The 16,889-nt window shown below is 41.5% G+C and overlaps 1 protein-coding gene across 4 annotated transcripts in view; it reads right to left on the reverse strand.

The window, feature by feature from the left end:
* The window catches only part of dmd (dystrophin), a 308,778-nt gene that overhangs the window by 100,439 nt on the left and 191,450 nt on the right, over positions 1–16,889 (reverse strand). For all 4 annotated transcript variants that reach the window (XM_080877233.1, XM_080877231.1, XM_080877230.1 and 1 more), the window contains 21 exons: positions 16,426–16,542; positions 15,630–15,803; positions 15,399–15,554; positions 15,153–15,323; positions 14,837–15,016; positions 14,553–14,672; positions 14,274–14,444; positions 13,888–14,010; positions 13,661–13,795; positions 12,872–13,024; positions 10,429–10,599; positions 7,175–7,297; positions 5,207–5,379; positions 4,898–5,033; positions 4,517–4,692; positions 2,766–2,913; positions 2,238–2,363; positions 1,626–1,775; positions 1,324–1,422; positions 954–1,053; positions 117–286 (listed from right to left, as the gene is read on the reverse strand). In XM_080877233.1, the coding sequence (XP_080733359.1) occupies positions 117–286; positions 954–1,053; positions 1,324–1,422; positions 1,626–1,775; positions 2,238–2,363; positions 2,766–2,913; positions 4,517–4,692; positions 4,898–5,033; positions 5,207–5,379; positions 7,175–7,297; positions 10,429–10,599; positions 12,872–13,024; positions 13,661–13,795; positions 13,888–14,010; positions 14,274–14,444; positions 14,553–14,672; positions 14,837–15,016; positions 15,153–15,323; positions 15,399–15,554; positions 15,630–15,803; positions 16,426–16,542 (3,072 nt within the window). The remainder of the gene's footprint in view (positions 1–116; positions 287–953; positions 1,054–1,323; positions 1,423–1,625; positions 1,776–2,237; positions 2,364–2,765; positions 2,914–4,516; positions 4,693–4,897; positions 5,034–5,206; positions 5,380–7,174; positions 7,298–10,428; positions 10,600–12,871; positions 13,025–13,660; positions 13,796–13,887; positions 14,011–14,273; positions 14,445–14,552; positions 14,673–14,836; positions 15,017–15,152; positions 15,324–15,398; positions 15,555–15,629; positions 15,804–16,425; positions 16,543–16,889) is intronic.

The raw sequence follows: 16,889 nt of genomic DNA on the forward strand, positions 1-16,889 counted from the left end.
AGTCCTCAGTATTTACACACTGAGCCATACTCTCACACGGCCCCGTGAATGTCGGCAGCTCGGTCAGGTTTTGCAGTGCTTTAAATAGAGTCAACAGTGAGGTCAGAGGTCCGGACCTTGAGTTGCCTGATCATGTCGTTGATGTCGTCGAGGTCAGCCACCACTACCCGCTTGTTCTGTACCATGTTATCCATCATGGTCAGCCAGTCAGTGAGCTCAGCCCAGGACTTGTTGAACTGAGCCAATGCTGCGTATTCAGGCTGGGAACTTCCTGTCAGACCTTCATCTGAGACACAGATACAGTTAAATGAACTTTTAGTGGAGGAAGTGCTCATATTCTTATTTCAAAATAAAACCACAGTAAAAGTCCTTCACTGAATTTGCTGAAATGAATCGCTCATTATGAACAGAGAGAACTCGATGGCCCACCACCAAACGCATCATTCATGCTTTAAATTCATAACCACACCGACCCGGTCCCCATTTTTCAAACAACCATTTCAAAAACCAACGGCAAGTTTATTCCACGTGGTCACGAGTTGGGTCATGACCTGGTTTCCAACCACCGTTTTTAATATTGTGACTGTAGCATTAGAGACAGCTCCCCAAATCAGCTGATATTCTATAACCATGTGCAGGAGCTGATCTTTCCATTTGTTTTTCCATTATTTAAATGATTCTAATTATTCAAATGGTATCACTCATAGCCCGAAGTGTAATCTGGGCAATGACTGATCAACAGAAAAAAGAAAGATAAAAACTAGAATCTCAATCCCAAAAACAAATGAATAATTAAAAGAAACTGAACCAGACTGAATCTAGTAAAATGAACTCTTACTGAACCTAATATCAGGACTTTCAGTTGTACTGGGAACATGAATTTGTGTCCTAAACTCAGTCCGAACTTAATCTTGTGTGCACATGCATGCGTGAAAGATTAAATGTGGTCTTACTGTCTTTTCTGGTTATAAGCTGAGCAGCCGTCCTCTCCTTGTGCTGCTGCAGCAGCTCCAAGATTACTGTCCAAGATTCCCTCAGCCTAATATATTTCATCTGAAAAAACATACAAGCACACATGTGAGCAGTTTCCTTATTGTTGATAACAACTTCACAGGTAAGTGTCCAAGCATCAAATGCTGGAAGAAGTATGTATATTTTTTGAGTCGACGTTGTTTATATATATTTGTGTCTTGTTACATTTCTTCAAAAAGTAACTATTTATTCATAATATTTAAGGTAAAGGTAGAAGTGAGACAAGTCAGTGTTTTAATGATTTCATGTGACTGAATTTGCACGTGAGTCACCTGTATTTAATTTCCTCACCTTGCCAGGTTGCTCAAGAGGAGAGTCCTTGTATAACTGATCAGCTTTCTCCAACACACACTCCACCTCTGGCTGCTTGACTTGCACTTCGTTAATGAGCTGGAGAATCAGAGAGCTTAAACTGCAATAAGCCTTGTGGACAGATGAGTGTATTGCATGTAATATAATAAATAATATAATGGATGTAATATATGCAATGTATTATTTATTTCAGGCAGTTTGGGCTTGAATGTTTTACTAGTAAATGCCATGGTGCACTGATACCATGCATACATCTATATGCACACTGTTTTGCACCATACCCTGGCAGATGGTCCCTCAGGGCTGTGCTCCAGCTTGGCTCTGGTGCTGGATGCCCAGACTGACAGGTCATCCAGATGACTCTCACACTTCTCCATCTCCTTCAGCAGACCCTCGATCTCCAACTGACGTTCAGGAAGAGCCTTCGACACCTAAATGAAGATTGGCCATGAAGCCTACCACTCCCACCGTGTTGACCCATTTTTCAAGATATTTATTACTACGGGGGAGGTGAGGTGGTGATAATCTGGTCTGTAGTAAACACAGTATAAGAATGGTTTTCCATCGTCTTTCTGGTAAAGATTAAAGCTCACCTTCTTTGGTAAATCAAACTCTGTCTGGAGCAAATAAACTAAATCTAAGAGAATCTTTCACAGCTTTTGTACACAGTAGATGAAAGTGAAAATATTGCCACTTTGATAAAAAAAAAGAGATTATAACACCAACAAACTTTCAAGCCGTCAAACCTAAACGTCGTAAGCTTAATGATGTGGTGCACTGCTTAGCTAGACGTAGGGAATACCCTTCTCTCAGAGCCTTTGTGTATTATTCAGTTGATGCCTTTCCTGGGCAGCGGCGTGCTGTCCGCTGTGTGTGTAGTGAAAGAAGCTGACCTGAGACCAGCGAGTGTTTATGATCCTGATGTCTTTCTGTTTATCAGCAGGAAATGTTATCTGCTTCAGTCTTGAGTTCAGATTCCCCATCACTACATTCTGGGCAGGAAGCTCCTCCACACATACCTGACACACACACACAGAGACACACACACACACACACACACACACACACACACACACACACACACACACACACACACACACACACACACACACAGAGACACACAAGCACATTACTGCAGCAGCTCAATACAAGCAGAATCTTATGTAAGATTTCAGAAACACACACACACACACACACACACACACACACACACACACACACACATACACGATCTTGCAATAATTAAAACGCTGCAATGTTTTTACTAATTACACACAGCAACACATTGGAGTAATTTACATTATGACTCATCTGAACTCATTTACACGATGATGGCAGCTAAATTAATTTGCATAAATCCGTAAATATGCACACACATTCAGGAAGCTCATAGTAACTGTGTGGCTGTGAACTGAATATACCTGAACTTTGCCCAGAGTGTCTCTTATGTGCTGTGGCTCTGCAGGCTGCAGAGGAATGGCCAGGACGCCCTCAGCTTTGTCCAGCCAGCCCAGCATCGAGCCAACATTCTCCTGCAGCTCTGCGGTCAAGGTGGATGCCTCTGCAGACCTGTAGGGTTAGAGAATCCAAGAAACAATAAAAGAAGTGTTTTCCTCTTAGGGGCGGCTGTGCCTCAGGAGGTAGAGCTGATCATCTACTACTCAGAAGGTTGGTAGTTTGATCCCCGGCTGTTCAAGTCTGCATGTCAAAGTATGCTTGGACAAGATACGAGCCCGGTTGAACAAAGGGGCAGTATGAACGTGTTATTCAAAGTGCTTTGAGTAGTTTAGAAAAGCACTTTATAAAAACAGTACATTTACTATATTGAAAGACCACATGGGCACAAAAATCAGTAACGCACGCACGCACGCACACACGCACGCACGCACGCACACACACACACACACACACACACGAGTGTATTCATATCCTTGTGTGGAAATCTCACTGACACAATGCTTTCCTTCGCTGCTTATCCTACCCATAATGCAATTGTAACGCTGACACTAAAACCACATTTTGAGTCTCAAAAATGCCTTCAAACTTTTGGGGGCTGTTGGTCCCTGTAAGTATAGTAAACGTGCACATTACCACCGTTACAGTGGGTTTAGGGAGCAGTGCCAAGGGAGGCTGACCAACACAGCTGATGCCCATATTCTAATCATGCTCCCTCTATTTTAGTAGCACCCAGGACCTGAAGAGGAAGAGGAGTACAAGCAGCTGAGCAAGAACGACACCAAAGGATGACTGTTTGAAAAAAAAAAAAAAAATCCAAAACACTAAGACTCAACCATGAGCCCATCGGTGTGTCAGTTTTCTAATGACATTTGTTTATACTGTTAGCTTTTTATTTGTTTCTGTGGAACTGATTCTACATGCTGCTAACAGGCTGCTTCTAATTCCATGAAACATCTGATGTTTAATGATGATAAAAGGACAAATCCACGTCCAGCTTTAACATCACGCTGGGTTCTTGGCTAGCTTAGGATTAGCATGCTGTCGGTGCAGGTGCTTGCAAAAATGCAAAGTTGTGTTAGCAGAATAATGCACAAAGTTTGCAATTTACAGTTGCACTCTTGTCTTTTTGTGCAATAAAAATAAAAGCAATGTCCACATCCACGCTGTAGATTGCACCATTATTTTCCTCCAAATACATTTTTAGTCCACATGACAAAAATCTGCTGATTACAGTACAATTGCAAAAAGCAACAAGCAGAATCAATCGACAGGCACACTAACAATTCCAACGAATTCAAATACTTGGAATTGGTTCTCTACAAGCACCGCTTCACAAATACCATCCCTAACAGGAACCATCATGGAAGGACAGGCCTCTCCATGGCACGCACCACCAGCTGACTAAAAACTCCTACAAGTGGTTAGAGAAGGCTGGACTGAAAGACAGCACAGAGACATTAATAATGGCAGGACAGGGACAAGCTCTGAGCACAAGATCAACAGAGGCAGGAGTCTACCAGGCAAGACCTGTGCAAATATGACCCTGAGGCAATCAGCACATAACAACATGTTAGCAGGCAGCGCATACTTGGAACACCAGGACCAAGTGCTTGAAATGCTTCTAAAATTCCCAAGATGTGGAACTCATGTTATGACAAGGCATGAGTTACTCTATCCATGTGGAAGCTACAGACACGTACACGTGCACATTTACCTCCTTTTTCGTTTGTTAAGCTGCTGGCAGACGTTGGCCCACCGAGTGTTCAGTAATTTGAGCTGTGATTGAAGCTGCAAAGCATCATCTGGTGTGCTCATCTGGCTTATGTCCACCCCTGCAGAGTTCACTCTGCCCAGCACCGCTTCCTGGAGGGGTATTTCCTCAGTTATGTCCTGTGACACAGTAGATTATTACTGATTAATTATTTATTGATTTCAAGTGAAAATTATAGACAGAGATCCAGGTGGAATTTTAAGATTTCCCACAGTGTCGTTGACAGTATTCAACAACAAACGCTCAAATTTACCTTTAATTTACAGGTTATATTTGTGCAGTTACATTTTCTCGAAAAGGAAAAGTAGTGTATGCGTGTTTTACCCTTAGGTGCTGTCTGTGTGCTCCTGGGTCACTCTCGGCCAGTTTCAAAGTCTCCTCAGCCTCGTTCAGCCACTCCTCAAGCTCCTTCTGATCCGAAACAAACTTCTGCCACTTGGAGTTACAATCCTGCCAACGCCTTGACACGCACACAGAAAAAAGTTTATTTATAATTGTGCACAATGTTTGAAATATGCATGTAAGCACACACACATAATACCACGTGTGCACATAAAACACATACAAAAGCAAGCATGCGTGCAGAAACGCACACACGTGCAGGACTCGCAGTATACAGGGAACCACCCTTACTTAAGCCTGTCCTGGTAGAGCTTGTTCAGTTTGCCCCAGTTGATACTGAGCAGGTTGACAGACTCCTGGATTCTTTGGCCCTCCAGAGGTCGAGCACCAGACATCATCTCCTTCCTGTGAGCCAGTACTCCATCGACGGGACCTCGCAGCTTGTCAATGTTCCCCTTTACATCCTGCATGTGTGGAGGATAAGATTATGGTGGAAAAGTGACTGAGGAGAGTACACTCTCTGGTGTGAAAATATTTCGAATTGTTCTCTTAACACGATACATTTTAGAAGAAAACCCCAAAATAGAACAGAATATAATTTCCACATCCCAATTATGCACCATTCTATGTTACATAAAATCTCAAAAAGTACATCGAAGTTTGTGGTTTGTTGGGATTTAAATAAATATATTCTTAGTGCTTATTGTCTGATTATATCGTTTTATGTATGCCAGACCCACACGAGAACTATGTTAAGGGTGACAAGTTGCCCTGGCAACAGACTTTAGAAAGAGGAAGTGCAAAGCTGCAATATGTAAAATTAAAGATCCTTTTTTGAGTTAGACCACTCTGAGCCGTGTCTTTCTTTGCCGTTAACGAATACAAAGAACTGGATTTAATAGGTTGTAATGTGACAACCAGTTCAAAGGGTGTGGATACTTGTTCAAAGGACTACAGTAGCTCGAGTTGCTATTCATTATTACAACAGCTTCTTATGTTACAAGACGCACATTTTCCTGTTTGGTACGTAGTCATAGAAACTATGGTACACAGTAGGGATGCACCGATACCGATACTGGTATCGGGGCCGATACTGTGAAATATGTGTGTACTCATACTCGTAAAAGTTAACCGATACCAACTTATTTCATTAGTCAGAGGGTGGCTGGTCATTTCTGTTGTAGTTTTTTAGATTGGCCACTAGGGGGACATCCCGCGCTAAACAGGCACAGGGTTAGGCGAGTGAGACTGGCGGCTCCAGATAAAAAAGAGAAACTGGAGGCTGCTGTAGCTAGGCTAAACAAAATGCCAGCAGTGTGGACCGGAACAGCCAACTTTAGCTCAGGTTTTGGAAAAGCGATGAAAAATGTCAAGAGAAAATCCACGGGCAGTTAAAACAACAGAGGCTCTGACTCATTTTATCGCTCTGGATGACCAGCCAATGCCAGTCGTGGAAAACATAGGATTGCGCCGTCTTCTCAGCGTACTCGTACTCGAGCTGCGATATAAAATTCGCAACCGCCCACACATCAGGGAGATAATGGTGCCAAAACTTTCTGAAGAGGTAAAGACAAGCAGTGTGTGCGCGATGTCAGTCCTCGGTTTAACGGCACAGTGGACTGTTGAGGAGTTTGTTCGTCAATGCCAAATACTTTCGTTATTTTGTTTGTTTGTTTGTTTACAATATGGACACTCTGCAATCATTTAAAAGTTTATTTTATTCTCAAACCTAAGTTGTATTTATTTTATTCCAAACAGGAGTGTTTATTTATTATTCTGAAAGCTCGAGACAGTGCCAATAGTTCAGTGATATTTTGTTAAATTACAATGTGGAGACTCTGCAATAATTTAACAGAAGTGCTTATTTTTCACTTGAAATTTTTTTGTGGTCATTTTTATTAATATTTTATTTTTTACCGGCAGAGAATAAAATAAAACCTGTCTTCCAATTCATTGCATTTGTGTGTGTGTGTGTGTGTGTGTGTGTGGTAGAAAGAAGTTTTTGTACTCTGTATCGGCAAGCACTCAGATCCAAGTATCGGTATCGTATTTGTTTGAAAAAACTGGTATCGTTGCATCCCCAGTACACAGCATGAGAGAAAATACATTAAAAAATAAAACAACATTGACTACAACAGGAAACTCAGTATAATGGTATAAACAACAGTATAATACTTATAGGTTTTAGTTATTTGATCACACTGGTGGTCAGTTTTGACTGACTGGGCTTTCAGACAGAAGTTCAAAAGCAATGCTGACCTTCAGGCAGTGCTCTTGCTGAGACATGTTATAATATGCTGCAGGCCAGTATTCAGGAGAGTTCAGCTTGAAGTCCGTCTCTGACACCGAGCACAACAGCGCCTGGAGCTCTGTGATATACTCCTGATTACACAAGTGCACACACATGCACACACAGACACATAAAAAGGCAACACAAACATACAAAGCAGAGCCAAATCAGAAAAAGAGAACATATCAAAGAAAACAACATCTGCAACTGATCTGCAATTTTGTTTTCTCGTCATCTTTTTTGAATGTGTAAGAAATCTCAATAAATGACTCATTTTCCTAAACCCCCAAATTTTCAAACTACATTTTGTATCTGCATAGTTTATTTTTGTCTAATAATAAACTTGTTGTGTATATATATGCATTTGTGCATAAGTCATGTAAGTGTAACACATATGATCAAAACACAGAAAAATGTGACCAAACAAAGGCTGGGAACTCTGCATGGCCAGTACTGAGTAAATGTCTCTTTGCAAACACAATAACCATTGAAGCCTTTTGAGCTCAGAGTATGTGACTCCGTGTTTGATTGAATAGGTTTCATTCGTTCTGCAAACTTTTAGTACTATGAAGCGATGGTGTCCCTGTTTGGAGGCCTAACCCAGCTGTATCCTAGTTTAGGTTAAAGGGTGAGGCAAAATCTTCAGCTTGTGCCTGATGTAGTTTATTGAGATACTGAGTTGTATTTATGTTTCTTCTTTCTGTCATAGAAGTCAAGTTACTGACATTTGCTTCGAGAATTTGGAAACGTTTGTTAAACTGCAGTTTTTTGAATTCTTTCCATAAAAGCTACGCAAACTACTACCTAAAAACACTTGTTTTCATTTTTAGAGTCCCAATCAGGTGCATAGAGTAACCCAAGCCTGTTAATTGTTAGGGGACGGCTGGAGGAGTCTGAGTGTTGAGAAAGCCTTAAAATGTGCATCTTTAATGACGACTGTGAACGAGCTGTAACACTAACAGGCTAATTGAGATCTGAGGATCTTTGGTCAGTGAGAGCTGAGGTCTCCTGGGGGGTCCTACTTTGAACTGTCCAAAGCAAAACTAATATGCTAATCTTGTTTTTTTATTTTAAGGATCTCAGTTTTTACCACTGATGCCCAAACATCTGCATGCTAACGTGCACCTGGTGCCATAGAACCACTTGTGTTCATCACGAAGGTCAAAGTGATTTTGATGTGAAGACCTGGTGGGCTGATCCTTCAAGCCTTTGCAAAAGAAAAACCCTTTCTCTGATATCATGCCAAGTGTGTGTGTGTGTGTGTGTTATGAGGTGAACTTGAGAGGTACAGTTTTGAATGCCTTTGCTTCTCTGCTTACAGTCATCATGGTTTCCTACACTAGGAGCACGTCTCTGAAAAACGTGCTGTCACCTACCATCCTGTAAAGTTACCGCTCACTTTTTTTGACGTCTCATATTTTAAGCCAACAACAAGCCTATAAAGTGCACACAATACTACGTTTCATGTTACATGCTTTTTCTTTCTATTGTTGGTTTGTTCTGTGCATATGGCTGTTTATAATTATGTGTCCCACAACACTGTAACCATCAAAACCTAGACTGTCATAATATCACTCAGCTGTGTTCCTAAACCTTCGTTAGGCAGCAGTTTTCCCTGGATGCTAAAGACTGACTATTGTTATTTTTTTCATAATTCTTAAGACTCATTTTACATTTATTTATTTCTTTTTAATCAACTTCACTGGCTGATCAGAACCTTCCTGCTTAAAACAGACGTGATTAAAAGTGGGAAAAGCATGTGGTCATATTTATGAATTATGTCAACATTGGACATTATTTTAAGAGCAAAGGCTGCATAGTGATTAGACTCTAATTTACTGCCTCACATTAGTAGCAAAGGACCAAACACTGCCCACACGTTTTCATTGTGAGCCTTTCCAACATTTTGTATTTGACTCTCGTGTGTGAGCACAGAGCACCTGTAGTTGACAGTGGACTTAAAGCCACTCAGGTTTGACCTCATATTAAACAATAACAGAATTGGTTTCATCTGCCAGCTAAAAGGTTCATGTTTGATCCCTGGGTGCTTCCAGTCTGCACGCCAAATATCCTTGGGCAAGACACTACCAACAGGGGTGGCCAGATGTGCGGCCTTATTTCTTACCCCCTGACCTGTAACTCTGAACTCAAAATAAGACTTTATTTTGAGAGCACTTTAGTATTATGAAGACAGTGTCCAGAAGATGTCAGCTTCATAAGATCGCTGTGATCAGTAATATTTAAGGAAAATATTTGACCAGATGAGTGACATTAGCAGCTTATATGTTTACTGTCCAATGCTGTGAGAGAGCAAGGCAGAAAATGACAAACTGATACTACTGTGCTTAAGACTGGTCTGAAATCACATGTAGAAATAAAGTAATGTATACCTGAAATCTGACAGTTCACATGCGTATCTGTCTATGTACATGGATTTCCTGTTAGTGGCTTACAAGATAAATACATCGTCTGTGATTTGCAGATCAGGGAACTGCCAGTAATGTGATTGGTTTGTGGAGCAGGAGGCATGCAGTGACACAGAGTAAGACAAAGCAACCAAGGAGATTTAAACTTGTGTACAGGTATAATGTGTGGATGAGAATGCAGCATAGAAAGACACAAAAAGCAACTTGTTTCCTTGAGTGGAGAAAATCAAATCCAGATTTTCAAAACATAAAAATGTATTGTACTATCAGTTTTGAAGGTATTAAAAATGTAAAGAGATAGAGAAGGTCTCAAATTTGGGGTATTTAGGTAGGGACTAATATTTTACTAAAAGATAACGTTGGTAACATTTTAAATGTTTCTTATCATCCATAAGTTTCATAGGCAAACACACAAAATGTAACCACTCTATGCTAACCACTCTATGCTAACCACCTCGGTAGCACTATTAAAAAACAGCCTACATGAATTCTGAATCTATTAGTAAATTATTAAGATAGCACTACTAGCATATCATAGTTGTTAGAGCTAATGAGTTTGTGGTACCAATATTAGTTTTACTCGATCAGAACACTGTTCGTTGGCTGCCTGTGGATTTAATAAGTTTACTGCTCCTAACCTTCGTTTGGATTGAAGCTTTCATGCTGTTACATAAAAATGAATTGTTACAACTTTTACTACTACCTTTGAGAGATTAAAGAGTTAGTATTGAAATATAATAATTAAAGTATTTTCTGTTAGTACTGTAGATACACAAGTTGTGCCTACTGAAACTCACACATTGTCTTTTGAAGGGTATGAACTTGCCCTCCACCTCAACCCAGCGTGTGTTGAGCTGGAGTTGGCGGGGCTCCACTAGATTGGTGGCTCCAGCCTCTGAAAGCTGATTGGCTAAGCCCTGCACCTCCTTAAGCTCCTCCTTCTTCTTGTCGAACTCTGAGCCAATTTCCTATTGAACAAAATCAATGGGGAAGGTCACTTGCTATTGGTTGGGGGCCAAGTGGGGCAAGCACAGAGAAGTATGTAGATGTATTGGAAACACATTCTCACACACACACACACACACACACACACACACACACACACACACACACACACACACACACACAGTTACACAAACATTTCAAATAATAAATAATGACACATTCCACTTTCTTTTTCCCATCAGCACATCATTTACCCATCAGAGACAATACATTGACAAAAGGGACAAAGTGTTGTGTTCGTCAGTGTCACATATAAACATACAAAGTTCAGGCTGCATATTTGTATAGTATTTAACTCCATTTCAAAAAGAAAGCAGTGCTATGATCATGAGGCACTGACTGCCTTGAGACTTTATTCATACAGAGAACAAGTAAAGTTATTGTGCTATGTGTGAACTAAGCAGCTTCTGGCTGAACAGAAACAAAGAGCTACACGAACAGACTGGAAGCAGAAGGATGGACAGAGACACAGACGGACAAGCAGTGAGGAATATCTGTCGCGGCAATGATGATGAGTCTGAGACGTGCGGGTGGTGTGTCCGCTTAGCGAAATGTCATAGTGATCATCTGAAAGTGAAACACATACAGAGAGTCAGAAAGGGCGGGGAAACTGGTGGGAGTCCAGGGTTTCCTTCTCACACCTTCTCCAAATCAGAACCAGATGTTAGTGCTGCACTGCTGTAGCACTTTGATCAAAATAAGAAATCATTGGACATCTTAATACTTAAAATTGCTCTAAACAAACAATATGATTCTTGTGTTCTTTTCAGATGCTGTAGTTTCAAAAACTGGAAGGAGCGCCTACAAACTGTAACAAAGTTACAAATGCTGCCTTCACAAGCGTATGAAATTGATTGAGATCCCATTTTTAACATGGGTTTAATTTGACGTTGGCTCACCCTTTGCAGCTATAAAACCCTCAACTCTTCTGGGTAGGCTTTCCCTTCCAAGTGCATTTGTGAAGTCAGACACTGATGGTGGACGAGTAGACCTGGCTCGCCGTCTCAGCTCCAATTCATCCCAAAGGTGTTGTATTGGGTTGAAGTCAGGACTCTGTGCTGGTCAGTCAAATTCTTCCACACCAAACTTGCTCATCCATGTCTTTGTGGGTCTTCATGCACTGAAGGATTAAGAGTTCCTTTCACTAGAACTAAGAGGCCGAGCCCAGCTCCTGAGAAATGGCCCCATACCAAACTTTACAATTGAGACAATGCAGTCTGACAAGAGCCATTTACTTGGCAACTGCCAAACCCAGACTCATCCAGTGGATTTCCAGACAGAGAAATATGATTCATCGCTCCAGAGAGCACATCTTCACTGCTCTAGAGTCTAGTAGCACCATGCTCTAGGCCACTACATCCAATGCTTTGCAATTGTGCTTGTCATGGTGATGTAGGGCCTGGATACAGCTGCCCAGCCATGAAGCTCTCTACCTACTGGTCCCGAACTAATCTGAATCCCACATGAAGTCTGGAGGTCTATAGTGATGTGCACTATACACCTCAGCATAACCTTGCTCTGTCATTTGTACATCTGTGGCTATCTAAGTGATTGGAACACCTGAATTCAATGGTTTGTGTGAATAAGTGATTACTTTACACCACAGTGTATATAAATTATTCTGAAAAACTAATCAAGTGGCAAATATAAGTAAAGTACACGGTTTTAATATAATGTTGGCAATGTCTAAAGCTACTGAGTTGGTCAAGTGAGGTCAAGTATGTTTGCTGCAGCAAAGCTCAATAGTATACTGAATTACATAGGAGCATGTTTTATCATCATCGTGAAGTAATAAACAGGGATTTTAAGTTCAATGCTGCCTTAAAAGACAGTTAGTAATTATTTAATGACAATAAAATATTGCATACAACTCTGGTCCATTAATAAAAAACTAAATCCTTGATAAAATCTACAGGTGATCGTAATAAAAAGACTATTCCCTTAAAAAATGCTCAGGGAGTGTTTCCATGTCATTAAGCTGCAAATCTTTGATATTAAATCTTTATCCAAAAGTTGGAGAAGGGGAGAGGAAGGATAGAAACAAAGGAATATATACCGCAAAACACAGAATGGCAAAAGATCAAAGCAGACGATGTGGGAAAGAAAAGGCGTGAGATGAAGAGCTGCGGTGACAAACAAAGTCAGGCTGTGGGTCTTTGAGAAAAGCCAAATAGAAAATACAAAGAAGTGCTTTATGGAATGGAGCTGTGTGTGTGTTTCTGTGCACATCGTCACCTTGACCCTCTCTCCCTCAGGCGGGTCAGGCAGTAAGTCCACTCTGCGCTGAATGTCATCTAGCCAGGCAAGCAGGTCATGTGACTTCCTCCTGTATTGGTACCACTGGGGCGCAATGGCCAATGCCTTCCTGTTTCGAAAGACGCGCAGGTCCTACATGCATGTGCCCACACAAGCACACAGAGACATGCACACACATGAATATCACGAATATCTTTATGTGACACAGCTTTCATCCAACTGACCTGCTGTTACATGTATTCAAAATAAAACAGTGTTTATGTGCAGCTATAGCTGAGAAGAACATTAACATTCATGTCATCTTGCTTCTTTCCTCCCACAATTATTATCTCAAAAAAAGCTGGTCATGAAAGTACTGACTCAAAAAGTTTTCATTGTAGAAACTGTTTCTGTATTTGCATGTATGAGCACGTTAACATGTTTTTATTTATTTAATGTAATACATACATACTTCTATATTTATAGAAGCAAGTACAACAAGTTTAGTTTTGTATTTAGTGAAAATGAAAAAATCTTTACTTTGTTAAGTTTTATTTTATTTAATGTAATGGTTTGCTTTATTTTGGCTTATTGTTAACATAATATGCTAATATTAGCATAATATGCTAGCCAGCAAAGAGCAACTTTTTGCTGACTTGAACACAGATAACAGGCTTTGGCTTAATGTGTTAGCAGCAACTTTTAGCTATTTCATTGCAATGATATAACACATTGTGAATATACTCCCATGTTATTACTCTGTTTAATATTAGCTGTTGTGTGTGTTACCTTCACTGTGTTGTATTTCATGTTCAGCTTGTTATGCTTAAGTCTGATCTCCTCTCTCTTGTCCAGATCCGGGACTCTCTTCTGTAGACTCTCTCCTTTTAATAGTAACTCCTTAACTGCGCCCTCCTCACAGTCCTAAAAAGTACATGCTTGGTTTGTTAGTCGAAACAGAAAATGACTGGAAGTCACACTAGCTGTGACTGAACCTTGGTGTGAGGGTAACAGACCTTGTCCTCCAGGAAATCTTCTTCCTTCAGGTTTTCCCCTTGTTTGACTTCATCTTCCAGGAGCTCCAGCCAGACCTGCGCGTCACTGTGGTACTGCTCCAGCTCTTTGGCTGATGCTGCCGTCTGCCGCACACACACAGTCCCATGGCAACGATGTACAGGCGCACACATACACACAGAACGTACATTTATTTACACAGTCGCAGACCTATGTAGTAAGACTAAGAAGAAGAGTTAAGGAGCAACTACAATTTGAAATCTATTAAAGTAAATTCATGGATTTTAGGATTTAAGATATAGCATTTAACAATAAATATGAAACAGCCAAACAAACAGACTGTGTGTTACTGCTCTAAAAGTATATCTCCATAAAGGTACTTCCCTACCATTCCAGAGGTAATGCGCTGAGAGATGGTGTCAAATCTGTGGTTAAGCTGCTCCAGCTTGGGTCTGACCTGGGCCTGGCAGTTGTCCCCCCTGGTGGACATTAACTCTTGCCCCAGAGACCTTACCTCCTCCATCTTTCCTCTGGTGAGTTCCAGCTCTGCACGTAGCACCTGCAGGTCCCAAGACACATATGTAAGGTGCATAAACTGTCTTCACCAAAGGCATGAAAGAAACATTTGGCATAGGGAAAAAGCCTCAAAGTATATAAACAATAGAACCTTCAACACATCACTGGGTCCCTGGCTGTCTATCTCATTCATTTTTCTCTCTGCACCATTGATCCATCCATTCACTTCCTGTATTTGTCCATCCAACTTGTGCATCTGCTGCTGGTAGTCCTGAAAGAGATAAAGAAAGAGAAAAATCTGACTCTTCTTCTGCAAACAGTGACATCTACAAGAGCTATATTTAGCAAACCAGGTCTAATATTAGAACCAAAACAACAGGTAAATGAAAAGTATAATAAGGAAAATCACAGAATGATTTCAGCTCTATTTCTGACCAGCAGCAGGTTGAGCCATTCTTCTGCTCTAGAAGTCACTGCAATCCAGTTGCAGTGCAGCAGGCTGACTTTGTCGTCCACCAGGCCTCCGTGGCCGCGCAGCACAGCCTTTAAGGCCTCGGCGAGGTCCACCACTGCCTGCAGCTGTGGCTGGTGTCTCTCCGTCTCCCCATGGATGCACTGAGAACAATTAGGAAACAAGGACAGAAGAACTTTTCTATGTAAGGTGACCTTGCATGTTTATAAAGGCACTTAAAATAAAAGATATTATCACTCTTTAATGTTTGTCTTCATGTCGATATATACACGTAGGTACCTGTGCCCACGCCACCTCATCCTTCAGGTCACTGGGCATTCCATCCACTGCAGAGCGCCTCGTCAACTCGGCATCAGTGGCGGCGAGCCATTCTGTGAGCCCGTTCAGCTCCTTACGCAGCTTCCTTGACAACTTCAGACTCTTCTCCAGCTCCAACTTACTCTCTGTCACCTACAAACACATATTCTTTGATTATGCTGGTGGAGTTACTCCAGTGTGTGTGTGCGTATGTGTGTGTGTCCTAACCTGAGCTCCCATCTGGTTATACAGCAGTTTCAGGGCGGTCACTCTGTCGTCCAGCTCTTTGGGCTGCTCAGTCTGCTGCCGCTGTACGATTTGTCTGCCTGTTTTTATAACCGTCTCCACCTCCCCTTTCACTTCACTCAGCGCTTTATACAGCTTCTGTTCAAGCCAAATAGATAGAAGCCACTTAAAATAGAATCTCTCCATCAGTTCGTATCTGAAACAAATACCCACCATGCACTGCTCCAGCTGTGACTGCACCACATCCTGCTCCACACTGCGGATGTCCAGCACCCCCATTTGACTTTTGACCCAGGCTAGCACGCGCTCACACTCGAGCAGCCGAGAATCAAAGTTAGCAGGCTTCTGGAAGAGTCGGAACTTAGTCCACACATCTGCCAGCATATTCTGGGAAATGACAAGACCCATAGTACACATAATGATAGGCAACGAGTCCTACAGGAGTACTGATTACAGCAAACACCATATCCTGTCTGTACATGTGTCCACTAACATGGCAAAAAGTGGTCATTGATATAGTTACCACGGCAATAACTTCCAAAGACACGTTTGAGTACTGGCAGGTATTTGATCACCTGTCAGTGGCGCAAATGTGCAACACACATGCATACTTGCAGTTGAGTAGTATCTTGCCCAAGGATATTTGGCATGCAGACTAGGGGAAGCCAGGAATCGAACCACCAACCGCTCAGTAGATGACCTACCACCTGAGCTACAGCCACCCCACATGGCACAGTATGCTCGCACTGATGTAAGTAATAATGCCCTTTGATTTTCAGCATTATCTTCTGTGTTTTATGCTGTACTGTTGGTTGTACCACCCAACACCTCAAAACAGGTTCTGATGAGGAAATTTGATGTGCAGGAGATCTGAGCATTCGAGTAGAGTCCATTTACATGTTTTCTAGCTTTAGGATAAAAAACGTGACCTGATGTTTTCAAGTGGTCGTCAGTAAGGGCTGTTTGCACCTATATTACCCATTTCAGCACACTGTCTGTGGTTATGTACCTGGGTAAGGTCCATCTGTCCCATGATCTTTGGGGAAGGCTCTTTGTCTTTGTTCTGGTTCTTCTTCCTCAAGTCCTCCAGGGTCGTTTCATGGCTGCTCAGCTCTGACTGGATTTTCTTGTGAAAACACAAACACACATGATACATAAGGAATTCATGTAATTTTATGTAATTTATTAAATTCAATTAAACACTAAAGTCAAAGTGAAATAACCCTAAAAATGCTTAAATGGACTGACAGTGTACAGCCTTCTGCTGACCACAAGGGGGAAGGAGATATCAAGAAGAGAGAAGATGGAGTCCAAACACGAGCCTACATCACCGCCACACTTACAGATTCTCTCGCACACACTTTGTCTCTGCCACCCTTCTCTTTAAAAACAAAGTCCACTCTGCTCCAATAATGTAATCATCCTTTTATCCTCTTGTGTGTGTGTGTCAGTGAGAGAGAGATTGAAAAAGAG

Source organism: Rhamphochromis sp. 'chilingali', assembly GCF_963969265.1.
Source record: "Rhamphochromis sp. 'chilingali' genome assembly, chromosome: 3".
Classification (NCBI taxonomy): domain Eukaryota; kingdom Metazoa; phylum Chordata; class Actinopteri; order Cichliformes; family Cichlidae; genus Rhamphochromis; species Rhamphochromis sp. 'chilingali'.